This window comes from Anoplolepis gracilipes, chromosome 12 (assembly GCF_047496725.1).
Source record: "Anoplolepis gracilipes chromosome 12, ASM4749672v1, whole genome shotgun sequence".
Taxonomy (NCBI): domain Eukaryota; kingdom Metazoa; phylum Arthropoda; class Insecta; order Hymenoptera; family Formicidae; genus Anoplolepis; species Anoplolepis gracilipes.
This window is the reverse complement of record NC_132981.1, coordinates 6,528,399-6,547,365: the sequence shown is the minus strand read 5'-3', so window position 1 is coordinate 6,547,365 and position 18,967 is coordinate 6,528,399. Positions and strand designations below refer to the sequence as shown.

At 35.4% G+C, this 18,967-nt stretch overlaps 1 protein-coding gene across 8 annotated transcripts in view; it reads right to left on the bottom strand.

Moving 5' to 3' along the window:
- Nucleotides 1-18,967, bottom strand: part of Cnc (NFE2 like bZIP transcription factor cap-n-collar) — a 96,285-nt gene that overhangs the window by 49,253 nt on the left and 28,065 nt on the right. For all 8 annotated transcript variants that reach the window (XM_072903485.1, XM_072903484.1, XM_072903486.1 and 5 more), the window contains 2 exons: nt 14,651-14,818; nt 8,718-8,793 (listed from right to left, as the gene is read on the bottom strand). In XM_072903485.1, the coding sequence (XP_072759586.1) occupies nt 8,718-8,793; nt 14,651-14,818 (244 nt within the window). The remainder of the gene's footprint in view (nt 1-8,717; nt 8,794-14,650; nt 14,819-18,967) is intronic.

Here is an 18,967-nt window from a genome sequence, read left to right as displayed (position 1 = left end):
TTAATCTAATTCATAAGTACTGATTTATAATATGTCTTGTTCTGACTTCCAAAGTTCTTTGTTGCAAGTTGTGGTGATGCACAAATTCTTTCGCGAGACATAGTAACCCACATGACAAAACAGATTTTAAATCGGTCGATCTCTATTATTACCTTCTTCATATGTGAAAGAACTTTCGTTTCCTTTGAATAAACGGAGAAATTTATATATATTTCTACTGATTAAAATATAGATCATTCATTTTTGTGAGAAATTTGTCTGATTAATATATCATATATATATATATATATATATATATATGTTCACAGTATTTAATTATTTTTTAAACGGTTTAAGCACAAACCTTATATCTTCAAATATTTATATCTTTATATTTATTTTGTACATTTAATATATATGTTTGAATAGCATTCGCTGCCACTATAAACATGCTCTCATGACTATCTTTTTTTCGTATTTGTTTCGTATTCTATGAAAGACTATAAAATAGCAAGGTCGTAAATGTTTTTCCTAAATACTCTTTTTTATTAGATTTCTAAAAAATAATGAACATCAGACTAATTGTAATAAATCATATGTAATATAATTGCAAATAAGATTTTTTGAACAAGTACGTACATATGTTATCATTTCTTCTATCATTATATTTATATTCAGTCTATTTTGATATCTGATACAAAATAGGTGTTATTTTTATTGTTCGCAAGAAATTCTTAAGAAAGTCCATCGACACAAAAAGTACCTTGATGCATTAATGACAGGTTGGAGGTAGAACAGAGAGGGTGTCTAGAAAGGGCTAATGGTACTTCAGGTGACAGGCTGACCTTAACCCACACGGTCTGATACATATCTATCCTAAATCAACAAGATTCCATAAGAACGCGCCCTACTAGTGTCCCAGCAATAGGTCTTTTGTTTATTTAATGTTTGGCTTTGCATTCTTTTCCACACTTGAATTTGTGTTTTATCCGGCTTAAGTTAAGAATATTTTACATTTCAATATAATTTATCAATAACACAGAGAGAACAAAATGTTGAAATAAAACATATATTTATTTAAAAAAGTAAATGCAATAATTTATCACTCGTAGATAACAATAGAGACTTGAAAAATGTCATTATTATCATGAATACTGCGCAGCTGATGAAAAAAAGTTTCTTCTTGAAAAGAACGACCACATTATATTATTATCCGGTAGCAAAAGTCGAAAGTCGAATTCGGTGAGGTTTCGACGAGCGACGAGGCACGTCGATCGCTTATAGAACTAGCATGATTTGCAAAAAACCTCACAAAATCGTAGAGGCGATCTCAACCAGGTAACGACTTCTACAGACTGTAGACAAGCTCTATTGTACCGCGGCGAGAAGTTCGAAAAGCTAAAAGGAAGAGAAGGAAGAGAGAGAATAAGGTGCGTACAAACTTAATTTTTCATCGTTACTGGCGACTGTCGTCATCTCCGACATACTGTGCAGCTCGACTCTAATACGAGTTTTATGTTAATGTTTTAATCCGCCGATAGGATTGAAACGTTTGAGATATACGAAGGACATGGCGAAGAAGCGCCATGCATGAACAGCCGCTCGTGCTCGTCGAGAAGGAATCCGGCCCTTTTGTCGAGCACGTCGACGCGGCATTAAAACGAGCGCTCTATAGTAACGCTGTATTCCATTTTATTAATGTAAGATTAACGGAGGGATTAATTAAAGCACTCGGACGAAGGATTGAAGCCGGCTTGCCAATCTAGACAGATATAATTACGCCGGATGTTGCGATCGGTATTCGAATCGTTACTCGGTTTGCGAATGCTATGCGAAAGAAACATATAATATATTATTATATAATTATCAATGTCAGCCTTTATTACAGATAATGATCATATATTGTGTGCTAGTGAATTTTGATATTATCATTCTACGTCTGCGTTGTATGAACAAATGTTTTACAAGGATGGAATTCGAAAGTCAATTATCTAATTAGTTTCTTAAGATAGTTAGAGAATCTGTATTTAACACAAGTGTGAAAGTGCAATATATATGTACACAGATTATCTAAAAATCGAATACTTTTTCCCTACAACTGTATATTGCAGACATATATGAGTGCAAATGCACGAATAATCTCCTCTGGGAAAAAGGCTATTATATGCAAATAATCGTCTTTAGTTTTCGTTTAACATGCAATTTTTTTATATAATTTAAAAAAATGTTCAGAAAAATTAGAAATATCATTTTATGATAACTTTTTATCTGGTATATATTAAGCTCAATTATCCGTTATGATATCAATATATCGCTCTACATATTCGCCAATGTTTTAATTTCAGTGAGTACATATATTTTTGTATTATGTATTTTATCCTGACGCGATTATATATTTGCATTACGTATTGTACCGGCACGAAGCTAGACACGACGTCGCGGCTATTGTTGCCGTCTATTTTCATCCCGAGGCTTCCTGAAAGTGCCCTCCTGGATTCGTCCCGAATCCGTGGCGTGCAACGAGCCGCGATATGAGTAATGGTGCGTGCTCGTGTTACAGGGGTGGATGTGGCAAGTCATGGCCCCGAGTATCCCTGTAACCCCATACACGCCTCGCCAGCTGCCCTCACAGACACATCCCCCATGGGGGCCGCTGCTGGCTGGGCATAGCTGGACTAACATGGCGGAACACGCACAACTCCAAATATTGATTCCCTCTTGGGACGTAGTGAGGAGTCGAATAGCGTCCACAAAAATTGTACAATGAATGGTGAATTCAGGGCAAATCCAGGGTATGATTTCTCTTGCGGAATTTATTATTGTTAAATCCTTTGATCCTTCGCGCATTCGTTCCCTGTTACAATCCTCGAAATATTCAGTTTTTCTAGCAAAATTAAGAAGGGTGCGAAGAAAAAGGAATTATAATTCTAGCCAATTTTTTGCAGTTATTCTCGAAAAGAGGAATGACGAGGAGTTTTCGAGAATCGCGGAGCGCTCGATCCGGAACGGTTCGAAGTGGGCTTCCCGCGTCTAATTCCAAATCCACTTCGAGAGAAATTGGTCACGGTTATTGCCACGCGTGGAGATAGTCGGATATTATTTTTTCCCCTCGAGGCAATCCTTGACGAATCGAAAGAGGAAATTAACGCAACGCGTTCTATCGATTACACCTATCAGTCTTTTGCCAACTGCATTCTCATTTTTATTCTTTTCATATCATCCTTCTATATTTGTCGAAAAGTTATATGCTAATCGTTGACTTAAAGTCAGGAATATATTTGTCGTTATGTAACAACGTCGTGATTATAATCGCAATATAATTTACGATTAAAATTAAGAAGTTCAGGAATAAAACATATTAATTCAGTTTCTCTCTTGTGTTACATACATTTATACTCAAAATTAAATGTTATTATAAAATTATCTCCATAATTTTTTAAATCTTTTATAGATTATAGAAGCTAAAAAAAAATATTCAATATTTTAAATTTTCTTATTCGTTTATGGTTATATAAGAGCATTACATTCTATATAACTCTGCAATAACTAGAAAAATGTTATATTGATATGCGAAATAAAATACCTCGGTATACGTAGTATAAAAAAATCTTGTAGATAAATATTCGGAGCACTATTTTTAATGAATGTGCTTATATAGTAAAAAAAAAACTCAATTTTATTATCGTAGAAAGGATTGATCATCTGGATCTTCCTCACCTTTGAACTTTATAAATATAATGTAATGAAATTCGATAAGATAATTACTTATATACACGTTGCTATATAATGGCTTCTATGCCTATCCATTAATTAACATTTAGCTATATTAGAGCTGAAAATGAACAAAAAAGTAGTCAACCCTCAGGCGGCTGCGCACACGCATGGCGGATGCGGCCATACTTTCACGACATTCCCCCTCGAGATTTCAGTCCACGCAACGGATCTACGCACTATGCGCCGCCCGCGCACGTGGCAGATGTTAGGTTTCATGCGCTCACGCATGCGTCTATCTATCGAGAAGTCCCCACCAATTTCGCTATCCTACAATTCGAGCGTTTCGTCTTGTATCGATATGCAGCGTTTCTTCAATTTACTAAAATATCGAAGAAATTGCATTGTCTTTTAAATTACGAGAGATAAGTGCTTTTTCATTAGCGCTTGACGAAAAAAATTGTAGACTATTTCTTTAATTTTGTTTTAAAATATAATTTCATATTGCTCTTGATAACATCTTGTCCAAAACAAATATAGAATATTGCTTCATTTATATAGTACGAAATATTTTTCATATAAATACTAATTACACAGACTAAAAAATTGTTTGCTCATATATAAAATGTCAACACGTTGCGTTACAAATATTACAAATATTTAATATAATTACAAATATTATTGATTGAATACTTAAAATATGCTAAAAGTATGTATTTTTTCAATAGTTAAACACGTTAATTTTTCGGTTAATTAAAAATAGTTAAAATACGTCATAAGCGCATAATCTTAAATATATTCTAATGCAATTATTCTTGAAAGAATAAAGTAGATCTTAATCATTTATATGTGTAATTTTAATTATTATATTGTTTATTATTTCGCGCAATAATATATTTTTACAGCGCGAGTGAATATCTGTAATAATATCATTGTTTCAAAAATCATTTTCCATCATTACATTCGGCTTAAAGAAAAAAAAAAAAAAAAAAAAAAAAAAAACTCGTAATTTACGCAAAGAAATCGATCACTTGGAATGAATGTTGGAATTGTCATCAGTGTGCGATTATCGTGAGAATAAGACATGGGTGTATATCGGGTGTATATCGTGTAGGAGGGAAATTGCAAATTATAATTATTCATGCACTGAGAAAAAAAAAGTCGTTAACTAAATGCGTTTAGTTGGTTATAATTTTTTTAATTCAAATATGTAGATATTTAAGTCAAATATAAAATATTTGATTTAAATATCTACATATTTGAATTAAAAAAATTATAACCAACTAAACGTATTTAGTTAAGTTAATGACTTTTTTTCTCAGTGTGTATTATGCAACAATGTTTGAATTTAATAAATTTAATGTTAGAATTAAATACAGTATTACTTATGAAGTAATCGATTTTTATTGCGTAATATTAATCAATATATCTCAAGTGTAAAATTGTTCAACAAATTGTTTCACTTTTCTGTAGAATATTATAAAGTTTCTGTGCGATAATTTCATATGATCTAATCTCCTTCATTCGCATAATCCAAGCTACAGATAATGTCACAGGCACATATCTAAGAAGGTGGAGTCGTAGAGGCTGAACGCCTATTACATGACTTGAATTACAAGGCGTAACGAAAACCGATATATCTCGTAGAGCAATATCGATCTCGATACAAGTTATTCAGTATAAAAGGTGTTAATAGTCGACTAAGCCATTATCTGAATCTTTCCGTTCGCATAATATCGTAATAATAAATATAAAAATATCACGAGTATATCACAGTCGGGTTATGTTCTTATTAATTTCCAATCACATAAATACTAGCCATCAGATTTTGATAAGAATCTCGACGTTCAAATAAGTTTCACCTCGCTGAATCGCGCGGGACTATTTCCAAGAATCGAGTATTTTCAAAATGAATAAAATGCAAGCTACGAATAAAATACACGTCTCGAATAAATGCATTGCGGGCCTAAAAATCCATTTAGTCGACACCGATTAATGGATATATTGATATGTAAAATGTGCCAAAAGCTCACTTAATACGCGCGCACACATTCGAGACAATGTTATGATAATTTATTCTGTGAACGTAAATTTTTTACACGAACCGCCGTATAATCCATCATGCTTCGTCAAATTGGTACAAGCACCTTGCGTTGCACCGGTAACGTATATGGTATACTGACGTCTTTCATTTCTCCCTTGGTTTCTTTTCATTTCAAACTACTAGCACCTCGCGTGCGGATATAGCGATTGGCGCGAAGTATATCTTGTAAATATATAATGATTGTTCTTGTACAATCCAGTATCAAAATAGCTTATGTCATATATATCATGTCAGTTTTTAATGACAGATTTTATTTTAATAAAACAAACTCAAAGCCTTTTTTAGCACAAAAAAACGATATAAAAAAATTAATGTCTTCAACATTTAATAATAGAAATAATTAATAATAAAAATGTTTACTTTACATGAAATTTTTCAATTTGTATTAAAATAAGATCGATTTATATATTATTTGAAAATGAAACTTCTTTGTTTATGTAAATCTGTTATGGAAATATCAAAGCGAAAAAATCCAGAAATTACAAGATGTGCTGTACAAATCGTTAAAAAAAGAAACATTAGCGTATTAACTATTATATATGTATATTAAAACACATAAATTAATATATAATTAGCACGATACACGCTGTTACTCGTGTATCGTGCTAATTGCAGCCGAGATTTTTTGATTTCGCTTAAGTATGAGATTTTGTTATAACTGATTCGTGTCACGACTCAGGTGAAATAACGTCGACTTTCTTTAAACAGTTTTACAATTAATTTTCAATAGACTCAATCGGTATTTCTTTTTCAATACACGCATCGCGCTCTTGCTTTATATTACAACGGACCACCATTTTCTCCCATCAGGCCCTACGAAATAAGGATGATGGAAGAATTTCTTATGTATTAGTCTAGTAACTCATTAATCATATACGCCATGCGCCGAATATCTCGATTGATCGACGACGAGATAACCGCGTAATGAGCTCTGCTGCTCTTCTTGGTCCATTCTCCGTTCAAAAAGTTATTACCACACTAACGGATTAATTTGTTTCCGCGTATCGTTCTCGTAAGCGAAGAAATACTTCAATTCATAGCACTCTCCTCAAGCTGTCAATAATTTTTCAATATTACTTTTGACGGATAAACTAGAAGCCATATGTGTCTAAAAAAGAATAAAAAAAGAAGAAACATCAATATCCTAAAATAATTTTTATATAAACCGTATAATCTCTGTAAAATATAACTATGTAGAGAGGCAATCTCTTACACATACATACACACAATTTATAAGAAATAAAATGTACAAATCGAACAGAGTTATTTTGAATGTTTCATTAATAGAATGTTAGAAATTTACGAGTATAAGCATATAAAAATAATATTCAATAAAATTTAGTTGTCGAATATTCTTAGATTGTCAATTGTGTTTAAAATGATCCTTGAGGCAGTAACATTTATCACTAAAACATCGATATATATATATATATATATATATATATATATGAATTTCTAAGGAGAATTTAACAAGCGGACCTTCGTCAACCGTCGATAGCACGCTCGACGTAGAGTGTCTCATAGCTAGGCGTATATTCTGTCGGGCGCAAAGTAATTAAATGCAGAGAAGGAGAGGGGAACCGAACCCGACCGAAGGGCTGGACAGGCTGGTGGGGTTGAAAAGACGAGAAGGTAGGGAGGAAGGTAGCGAGGGCGTTCCTGAAGCCACTCCCCAACCTCGAGTCCTCCGGAACTGGAACCTGCCTGCTTGGAAACCCGTAGTTATATACCTGAATAAAGTGCACCTTGGCATGCAGGTAGACGCCGCGGTATGTTACATGCGCGCTCGTTACAGTCTCCTTCCATTTCTCTCTTGCTCCCGACATTCGCGCAAGAGTCCTCGAGCGTTCTCTCACATGCAGCTCGTGTCGCATAACATTTCTCGCTAGTAATGTATTTAATTATTTTAAAAGTATAGTGTTACTATACTTTTCTTTTTACTATGCGACAAAAAATGCGCGACAAAAATGTAAAAAAAAAAACTGGAGCCAGCTTATTAAAACGTTTGTTACCAATATACCATATATATTGATTTAATAAACGTTTGTTACCAATATATCATATATGTATATACACGGATTCTATTTATATGATAATTTTGTTGATTTTACATTGCTTCTAGAGTCTTTAATTTCATTGAATCAATTACTTAGATTACGTAAATGTAAGTCTTCGATCATATCCGTAATCGCTATTCATGAGAAACTATAATACTTGATTTAATTGCTCTAGTATCTTTAATACCTTATAATAAGAGCGGCATATAACGCATGAAATATATTTTTGCATTTTTAATTTGACATTGACACAATTTTCTTAGCTTAAAATCATATTTTTATAATAATAATGAATTCTTTCACTATGTATGGCAACAAAGTGTTTCAGGGTGTACGGTACATTTCCAAAGGAATAATCGGCGAAGTGCATTCGGTCGGCGTGTTTATGCTAATTAGCCGCGCAAAGGTGCGGCCAGGTGCGGCTGGCTTGGACTATAGTGAACGTTCGGATTGGATCTTACAAATTGCCGCGTTAATTCGATACGCTCCGGACATAAAGATCCGCAAGAATGCCAGATGTATTTAGTTGTTCTTGCTAGTACATGAATTAATATGAAACATGCGTTCAACGTATGTACTGACCAATTCTTGAATTAGTATTGGAAAATGAAATTTCGATCATTCTCGATAAACGCGATATGATAAAGAATGAAATAAAGACTGCGATCGACACATTGGCAATATAAAGAAATGTTTATAGAATAATAATTTTGATTAATTTTGAAAATAGATTAAAATAGATTAAATTATTTGTAGTCATAGTATGAGATCACCTTTGATCGATTAAATGCGTTCTTTTACTGAATTATTATAAAAATATAAAAAATGATTCAGAGATAAAACAGAAATATTGCAAATAAACTCACCGGTTTCAAGATCCACAGTATAAGGCAGTCCTGCCCAAGGATCATCTTCCTGCGATTCAGGTTCTTTGGCATCATCCTGAAAATAACTTTTTCCGATGAGCGATAAGTTTGATTGAACGAAAGGATTTCCTTTCGTTCTGAGATGACATAAAATGTTCAGGCAAACTCATCGCGACAAGTAAAGTTAAACTTTATTAATTATATAATATTATAAATATTTATCTATTTGTTAAAATTATAATTAGTCAATTAATAACAGTGCATAAATCGTAACCAGGATTAAATTGGTTGGAAAATTAAATTGAAAGAGTGTTGAGATGTAACGAGCGTTGACCGTAATTAACGACGTTGCGGCATCTAAAAGCTTAGGTATTAAGCAAGGTGAAGGAACCTCGCTTTCGAAAAGAGATGTGATCGGTACCAGAGTCCGATTATAAAACGTAATTCCAACAAAGATGATTACGAAGCCGACGAATTTAAGATGGAGCTCGTCAACAAGTTCGGCAACAATGGCCGAATTCAGTCGAACGCCATTCGAGTCGGCCAAGGTCGATCCTTATAGAGACGTCATAATCAAGCGACCAACCGACCCTACCGCCGACGTGAAAAAGGGCCCAAGGGCGCGCGTATGCCCTGGGCCATAGGTCGCCCGTACCATGGCGGTACATGCGAGCTGCAGTGAAATGAGTTTAATGAAAACAGTATTGTACTCGATCATTAATCATAGCAAGTCCCTGATAGCGACCATCCACGACCGCAGGCTTCTCTATCTATCCCTTTTCCCCTTTAAAAATCCGCCTCTCTCTCCTCTCTCTCTCTTTCTCTCTCTCTCTCTCTCTCTCTCTCTCTCTCTCTCTCTCTCTCTCTCTCTCTCTCTCTCTCTCTCTCTCTCTCCTTTTTTTCGTTATTCTCTTCCTCGTCGATCCCTCTCGAATCTTTCATCCCCGTTTCTACCTACGCTCCGGTCATTTTTTCATTCGACGATATGATATATCGTTGTTGAGTGGTGCGTTACGCTGAGCTCGACGTTATGAATACGAAATTCAATCTATCTCTAAAATCAAATTCACGCGAAATCGAGCACTTTGCTACAAGCTATTAAAATTGTCATAGATTCGAAAATATTTTTTATCTATAACAAATAATATTACAGCGATGTTATCGGATATAAATATAGAATTCTTTTAATATTTGTCTGTTAATATCTAAAAAAATATATAATATATATATATATATATATATATATATATATATATATATATATACAAATGAAAACTGCCTGCTTGAAAAGTTTCTGCTTCTTAAAATTGGTCCTAAAATATTTTTGAAGAGTCATGGACGCGTATAGGTGTGCGCTTTATTTTGGGCTCACAACGCCGTCATCTTCTTCGACTCTCGAAGGAAACGTCGGTCCTGCTCGACAACGTAGCCCTCGATGCGACAATGGGGGTCCTGTCAGCGATACGGACTTGCATAGCCGGCATAGCTCTCAATTAAGGTTTACGAACTGTTACAACTGTCTGCCCCGATCAACCGCTTTACAAGGCCTAGCGCGGATAGAAAGCAATTCAAATCAACCTTGATCGGCACGAGTAAATATGAATTCAATACGGTATCGCGGCCGCCAAAGATATGGCGCGAGTCACGCTGCTTCGAATCGTATGTAACTCGCGATACGTTTTACATTTTTGTAACCCGTTCGGAATATTTCATTTCAATAACCAAGAGAGCTCTTCGAATAAATAATGATTAAATATTGCAAAAATTTTTATAATGAAAAAAATAACGCGTTGCGAGATATATAGAAAAAAATGAACAAGTATAATTTTATAATACCAATGAAGAAATCATTCTATGAGAAAAAAAAATGAGTAAATTGCCAAAAAATAGTTTTACCGGAAGAGATCGACGCAAAAAAAAAAAACGTGATAATCTCGATCATCGATATCAACGCATGCGCGCCATTTTGTTCCGAAATTCCAGCCGACGGAAACAATCGGGACAAGAGAAGAAAGCCAAACCCACTTCGGTTCATCGGGCGTTTTCAATTTCCAGGACCATCAATACGTTCCTCGGAATACCCCTCCCAGAGTGTTCCAATCTCTCTGGCTCCCGAAACCCCCTCACTCTTCGTCCGCTATCTCTCTTTCTCTTTCGCGAGAAACGCTTCGGATCGACAAATGCTTTCTCTCTCTCACTCTTTTCAGCCCCGTTTCTCTTCCGTTCCGATAGGTCCGTCGATGGCGCCCCTCGTACCGAAGGGGATGCTGCGTACATCTATCATTTTACCAGACCCTGCCGGCTTCACGGATACATCGCAGGAACAAATGAACGCAAGCCATTTTGATGGTTTTATGAATACGCTCGGTGAGGATGGAGAACGGGGAGAGAGAGAGAGGATTCGTTGTTTTCGACATCCTCCTCCTATATCGCATGGATCGACCCATCCATCCTCTTCTTGCTGCAGTCCTTCCGACGAGTCTCTCTTCGTCCTTCTGGCACCGAGACGGAGTCGCCCTAATGGAGTCCGTCGTCTAGAAGAGCTCGCTTCATTTGAATCGCGTCGGTGGATTAAAAATTTGCGTCAGTCATGATAGCTCGAGGAAGCGATCTTCTATAATCGGAAGTAAGATGCCTTGTAGTGATTCATCTTGCGCGATACGCATTCGTGTTGAAACAATTCAAACAAAGTTCTCTAAGTGGAATTGATCGGGTTTTACATTACGTTTGTTGCAGACAATAAATAGGTATGAATCATTGCTGATTGATGATACACATAAAGATATACGCAATTTAATGATTCACAACGAGTATTGAGAATATCTTTTGATAAGAATAGCCTTCTCTATTGATACATTTTTAAATATAATTACGCATCTTTAACTTTTGTAATGCTATTGATAATATTTTTACATACATCAATAAAGAAGTACGTGAAAAATCAATAAATAGATAATTCGTGAAGAAAAGCGTGACCACATTTGCTAAGCACAGGAAAATTTGTTGTCTTCGCGACGAATGCTTTCCATCCTGAATCGTTCGATCGAACTTCCTTTTTCCTACTTTCTAGATTGACGTTCCTCTAAACGCCTTCCATAATTCATTCCCATTTCGCAGCGAGACGGAGTCACTCTAATGGAGCCTGTCGCTGCGACGTGCACCGATCATTTAAATCTTTTGGCTCTGGATTAAAAATTTCTACCAGTCATGGCGGCTTGAGATAATTGTACAACAGCAACATGTAACGTGCTTTACAGTAATTCACTTGCCTAGCTTCTTCCTAGTGACATCAATGTCCTTCTCGAATAGCACAACATGTTGACAAATATTCTACGCTGCGAGATCATTTATAAAATACTTTCATTGCTATATTCACCTTGACTTTAAGGGTGGTAATTGTATCTGTAAAGTTGTCTTTCAATAAACGATTTCAATTTCAGGGAATTATTAATATCTATCTATCGAAAGGAACATTCAGGATAATACAGATATCGTGTTTAAAATATATCAAAAATTAAACTCGTCAAAATTATACGGATTTTAAATCCAAAAAATATTTGATTCAAAAAATATACGCAATGAAATTTTTTCATTATTCTCATTTCTAACAACGCCGTACTATTTTTGAGCCGCTGTTTATCTTCAGTTAAAACAATTCTATGACCGAACGTTGGAACAATGCATGTCAATAATCCGTCGTGATGCGAGACAGAGAAGGAGAAGTCGAGAGACTGAGTTCTTCTTTGTTCTCAGCTGTTCGCGGACCGTGTCTCGGATCGATATGTCGGCTTTCGATCGGGATCGAGGGTCTCCCCCGTATTATTGGGCTCTCGAAGACGGCGGCGAGCCCTCACAAAGGTGGAACTCGCTGGAACAATGCGATCTTCGTAGAGGAAGAGGTCGATGGAGACGAAGCGGCGCATAGCGACGTCGGGAAAGAAATAAAGAAAGAAGAAGCGCCGACTACCGAAGGTCGTGAGAAGAAGAGAGAAGTGAAAGAAGCGAGGATGAAGAGAGGATGAGACAGAGAGGCAGACGAGGAACGTCGAGAAGTCTGATGGGTTACCCGCCCAGAACGTCGATGCACCGTCATTGTCGGTGACCATCGTATGGATGAGCTCTCGTAGGCTCGAATCTGCCGGATACTTAAATGCACCTCGTGTCCATCCACCGAAACGCGCCAAGCGAAGAAAAGTCGTCGCTATTGATAAACGTACATTGTACGAGACAAATCAACTGGAATTCAATCAACAAAAGAGTTGTACATAAATCAGTTCTAATTTTATTCTAGTCACATTCGTGCGATTGATAAATTAAAATCAACATTGTTTCGATATATTATCACAAAAAATAATTAAACAGCAAAATTTAAAGATCTGCGTTGTTATATAGCAATAAAAACAGTTTTCTATTAGAGTATTATATAATTCTTGCTGTAAATATTTTATTGGCGCAATACTTGTCAACAATATATTATATTTATATTATATATATATATATTGTTGACAAGTGTTTTATACATATAATATTATATTAGATAATAAAGAGAGAGAGAGAGAATCAATTATTTCTTATTAAAAGTAAAAAAATCTTTACAAAAATAAAGAGAGAACAAAGAATGCTAAAAATGTCCGCGATTTCTACCTGCAATAATATCATTAAAATATTATTATAAATTATAATAAAAAATATGTATCGCGGCCAATCGATTTTCCACACCACTAAAGAAAATCATGTTTAGAATAAATTAAAAAAGCACTGCAGCATCTGTGCCGCTATATAAAGACGCGTCTTTTTGTCGAACATTGATGTAATCATGAATACATCGTGAGACAAAACATCCGTTATCTCGATCCGGGTGTGCATACATAACTTGAGAAAGACAAGATCGATGGCCGATATGTGCAGGGATTGGAATATCGACCGAGATTATATCCGAGGACACATGGACTCCTAATTTCTTTTTCGGTCTACCAAAAATGGCCGCTATGAATTGAATCGGCTTAGTGTCTCCGATCAAGATCGATCATCTACAAGCGATTACGAGCGCGGAAGCCACGCGCTAAGTAGGATAAGATCGTTTAATATATAAATTTCCCTTTAAATAAAATTCTTTTAAATAAAAATAAATTTTATAAGATATGTTAATCTTTCAGGGTACACGCGCGATAAGCTTATTTAAAATACGTAACAGAAATAATAAAAAAATAACCACTCTGAGCGTCAATTCCACTGTTAATCGAACAGTCTCACTCTTGTTTGATGCCTTATGATCAATTTCACGAATCGGTACAAATCTATCTATACATATAACACTCTGCTGCATGTTTATGTTTCTTAGCACATCGATTAGCTAATATTAATTGAAATGCCTGCCAGCGTACGCTTTTCTGAAATCAAGACACCAAATTGATTCTTAATGATAAGTAGGAGTATAAATGAAGAATAATATCCTGAAATGTTTTCTGCAATTTATGTATAAATACGGAAGTTAAATCTGGAAATCTTTTTCTTCTGAAGCATAGCACAGAAAATGTCGCTTCCTATTCGCGCAACGCAATCGGTCGATGATTGCCGAGAGACAGAACGAAAAACGCGCGACGTCGCGAGCCATTCTTTGAGACAGACGTATATATGCGCGCGTCCATAGCTTTCTATCTCCGATAATCACCAGGGGACACAGGAAGACATCAATGGACATCGTTGGAGAAACGAATGTTTAAATTGAGTCCAAGGAAGTAAACGCTTCCTTTTACGTGCGTGAAAGCAGAAAGCGGCGCGTTCTCGAGAAACAATCGCTCATTAGCTACTACGATTGGAAGATCGAAACAATTCGTGTTTCTGAAATCTTGTGATGACACGGAAAATAAATTAATCTGAATAATTCAAAGCAAGATATTAATCAGAAAAAAAATAAAAAAGCTTTTTCGTACCTTTTGATTCGTGGCGTTAATAGCTTCCAAAGCTTTCAGCTTTTCGATTTCGTCCGCTGATTCTTTTTTTGATGTAGACGACTTTTTGGTGGGCGTCGTGACAGGTTCCACAAGCGTAAATCCCAGATCTACATCTTGCTTCCAAAGGACCTCAATTAGGTCCATATCCTGAAATCAAATAATCATTGACATGATATTATTGTATAAACAATCAATATTTCTCTATTCCGTATTAATTTAATTAATTTAAATTTGTTCTGTGTTTTTTTAATACAACGGAATATAATAATATATTATTTAATTAAAATATTATGTATAATTCCTTAGACCAGAATGCACTGTAAAGTATTTTTTCGTTATCTATACGCAGAATATATGCGGGTTATACTTTAAATGCAAATCAAATAGATGTGAATGTATACGGGTGAAGGTTCCGTTTAATTTTTCTCTGTACTCATCTCATCTTAGAAATGCTATTCACGAAAATTAAATTTATATCATCTTTTAGCTACTCGTATTTATTTAGCTATAAAATGACAAGTTTAATTTTTGCTCTTATCAAACATACGTATAAGGTACATCACCAAGTCGAAATGTAATTAAAAATAGAAAATAATACGCTCTTTCAATGTACATAAAATTTATTAATATACATTAGCTTGCAAAGGCTTGCAGAAGAATTAATGTTGCAATCTAAAATTAACTTTACTGTTTAACGTATGTTAGTATTCGTTTTTTTAATTTTACGATGTGCGCGACTAGTATTTACAATTCAAATGAAATTTTTGCAACAAGTAATTATAATATCGCTATTAAAAGTCACACGATTAATGTTGCTATATCTCCATAACGGAGTACAGTTTTTTCGTTTATGTTTATTTTATATAAGTTAATAACATCTGGCCTCGATCGCTGCGTTCAAGCCCAATCCCGATCTTCGAGATTCATTTTTGTTGCGTCTCGAATGTCCCTCGCAGGGAGTCCCATCGACGAGTGTGTACAAAAGTGCATGATTAATGATGGCCGAGTATCGATGCATCTCGAAATGGAGGAGATCGAAGAAAGGACCTGGGAGAAGGGACCAATCACATGACGGAGCACAATCCTCGGGGCAGCTGCCCCGTAGGTTTTAATCGAGCCAATTTCGCCGAGTTCGTACTGAGCCTCGTTAACCAATCTACGGATTTTCCTCGCCAATCTAAAATCCTCTCCGTACTCGCGGCGTTACATGAAATGATTAACATGTTCAGAGAGGAAAGACCGACTTTGGGTGCATCAGTTTATGTATAAGTACCGTGTGAACATTTTTTGTCTTTAAAAGTTAAAAAAAATAATTACAGTATATATTTTTAATAATGGCGAAAGTATAACTTTTTTTTGGCATAGCAAACACTAAATAATACTTTTCGAGAATATATTATAGTATTTATAGATATTTGATAATTAGTGTAGTAATAGATGATATAATATTATTGCATTGTAAATTATAAACTTAGTACAAATAAAAATTGCTTCTATTCATCGCTTTCTTTTATATGGTGTTTTCGAGATCTGCTTTGAAAAGCTACCAGCATTGCCTTAATGTTCAATGCCTACTCATCGTTTGCTATTTCCCCATTTACCGATAAACTGGTACCGAAGCGTAACGCTTCTCGAACCGCCACATTTGCGAATTAAATGACTAGCGGGATACACGTGAGTTCTGCATCTCTATGACCGAATATATCTTGCGCGGTGCTTCCGCGTCAATTAAAGTTCGCGAACACGTGTTTAAGGCCCAATTGCGTATTCCTATTGTATTCATGACTTGTTATATCATTATCGCGTGGTACCTCATCATGAATGCACCGATACTTGAAACTGTAGCAATAGTTTTCGCTTCGTCAGTGACATGCGTGTAGATTAAACGGCTTGATACTTGTCGAAGCATCGGCGAGACAGGAAACCTCGCTGTATTCATACGAGAAGCACGTAAGTGCGACGTGTGTCCACGAAGAAGAAGCCGCGACTCTCGTAAAGCTCGCAACTCTTGTCAAAAACGTTAAGAGAAGAAACGAGGCTCTTTGCGTTAATGTCTGAATAGACAATTGAATCAGGAAGCGATTAGATCTTATTCTCTAGCAATGGACAAGAGTAACAACTCGATCGTGGTCAATTTTAATGCCTTGAAATAGTTGCTTCATTATTCAGAATCATTTTTCCTATTTCCTTTTAGATTTCTTTCGATAAATATCAAGAGCATTTTATATCTTAAGGAGATTATTTTAAATTATTTATACTATTTTATATCTCAAATTAAAATTCATATATATAATGAAACGAAATACTAGAGGTCATTAAAAATACCTATAGCATAAGTATTCTTTTGCGGTAATCTTTCAATTATAAAATTGATTTTAGAATAATAAAAATTTTCGCAAATATAACATAACCCTCTACGATATTTAAATTTCAACTATAATCTCTCTTTAGCATTGTGTGTATATATTTGTATTATATTTTATAAATCTGCAATAATATACTTTTTTTACGTACTCTCTCTTCGTGATAATATATAAAGATTTATAACAACATTATTTATCTTACAAGCCACATTATTCACGCTTTCGCAAATGACAAGTGGAGAAAGCAATGATGTGATTTTCTCGATCGCGAAATATTCCCCTCTATCCAATCCATTACCACGCCCGCGTTCCTAATTAATCAGGGACCTCGCGACTACTTTTGTCGACGTGCCCCAGCCAGTTAAAGACAAAGGCGCCGCGCGGTGCCATTAATCTCTCGGTATCGTTATCGGCGATCGCGAATTTGCGCGCATGCCACCGCCGCCACCACTGCGGAGGGATGTAACGGATATGAGACGCGCTCGCGCTCGCGCTCTCTCGCGGGCGTAGCTTTGTAAATTACTTCGCCGACCGTGTAATTCGATGCGGCGAGAATCGAGAAAGGGAGAACCGGGCGGCGGTTAGCGGGAAGCACGGGGAGAGACACGGCGTGGGTGTGCATATGACGTCGGCCATGCTGGAGAGACACAGCGGGATATCCGCCGCGCCCACAGCTGATCCTCCGCGGCGCGATGTCGGAGAGTTATCTCTCGCTCGGCTCACGTTTCATGTGCATCGCGCCATGCGGCACGTTGCATTCACTCACTCGCCGCTGGTCCAAGCCGATATCGATGCCCTCGATTTCTATTCGATTTCATGGCGAGTTGGACTTAAGTCCCGAAAAAAATCGTCCCAGCGGCTGCCCGGCCGAAAGGATCATTAATGACGATCAACTATTGTGATCCCATACATATTGGAAACAAAAAGTTTATACATAAAATAAAAAATAAAATAATTAGTTGGTGATTTATAAATACCATTTGTTATTCATCTTTGATACATTAAAAATTATTATACATATATAAAATGACTCTTAATGTGTCAAAGATGAATAACAAATGTTAGTTTTATTTTGAGTAGAAATTTTTCTTATATATATATGTATATGATATGTGATATCTAAACATATATATAGGGATGCAATTTTTAATATATCAAAGGAATTACATAATTATTGAGGATCCAACTAATTTAAATTTTGTTTAAAAATATATTTAAAAATTTATGTTTTATAAATATACACACATATACAGTTAACAAATTTAAGTTATTTCGCTATACTAATAATTAACTATTTTTTATTATGTAAGAATCGATCAAAAATAATTAATATCTTGAAATTCCGTACAATGTCGATAAGTCGATTCGATCGGAGAAACTTATTATTAGTGAAGTTGAGTCAGTGCAAAACGCTAAGGTAGAAAATGTATCTGAGGATCAGTAATTACACGAAGTAGGCTGGTAATAGTCGATCACCGTTTATCTAACATCGACCGTCTCTCTGACTGGATCGGATGTATCGTGGATAGAGTTTCGAGAAGCTGTGCCGATGAAACGGTTTCGATATACTAACTAATTGTATCTGCGTGAATTATCTCGGAAAAAGCGATTGTTTTTGCGTACGACGATAACAGGTGTAACGCTCCCGTTATTTCCGTCATTTCCTTTACTAGAAGGCGAATCTTTGAAAATATTGTGTACATTACAATCGAACATTATGTTCAACTGTAACTGTAAAAATAATCACAGTTCATAAAATTAAAAAAAAAAGACTCTCCTGTCCTTTAAAAACAAGAAATAGAAATTGAAATAGCTTCATATAGAGTGTATTATTTGAAAAAAAAACGTTGAAATTAAAATAAATTGCCAAAGTAAGAATAATTAATATAAGCAAAAATACAATCCGTTCTATTACAGTATATTTGGTTAATTG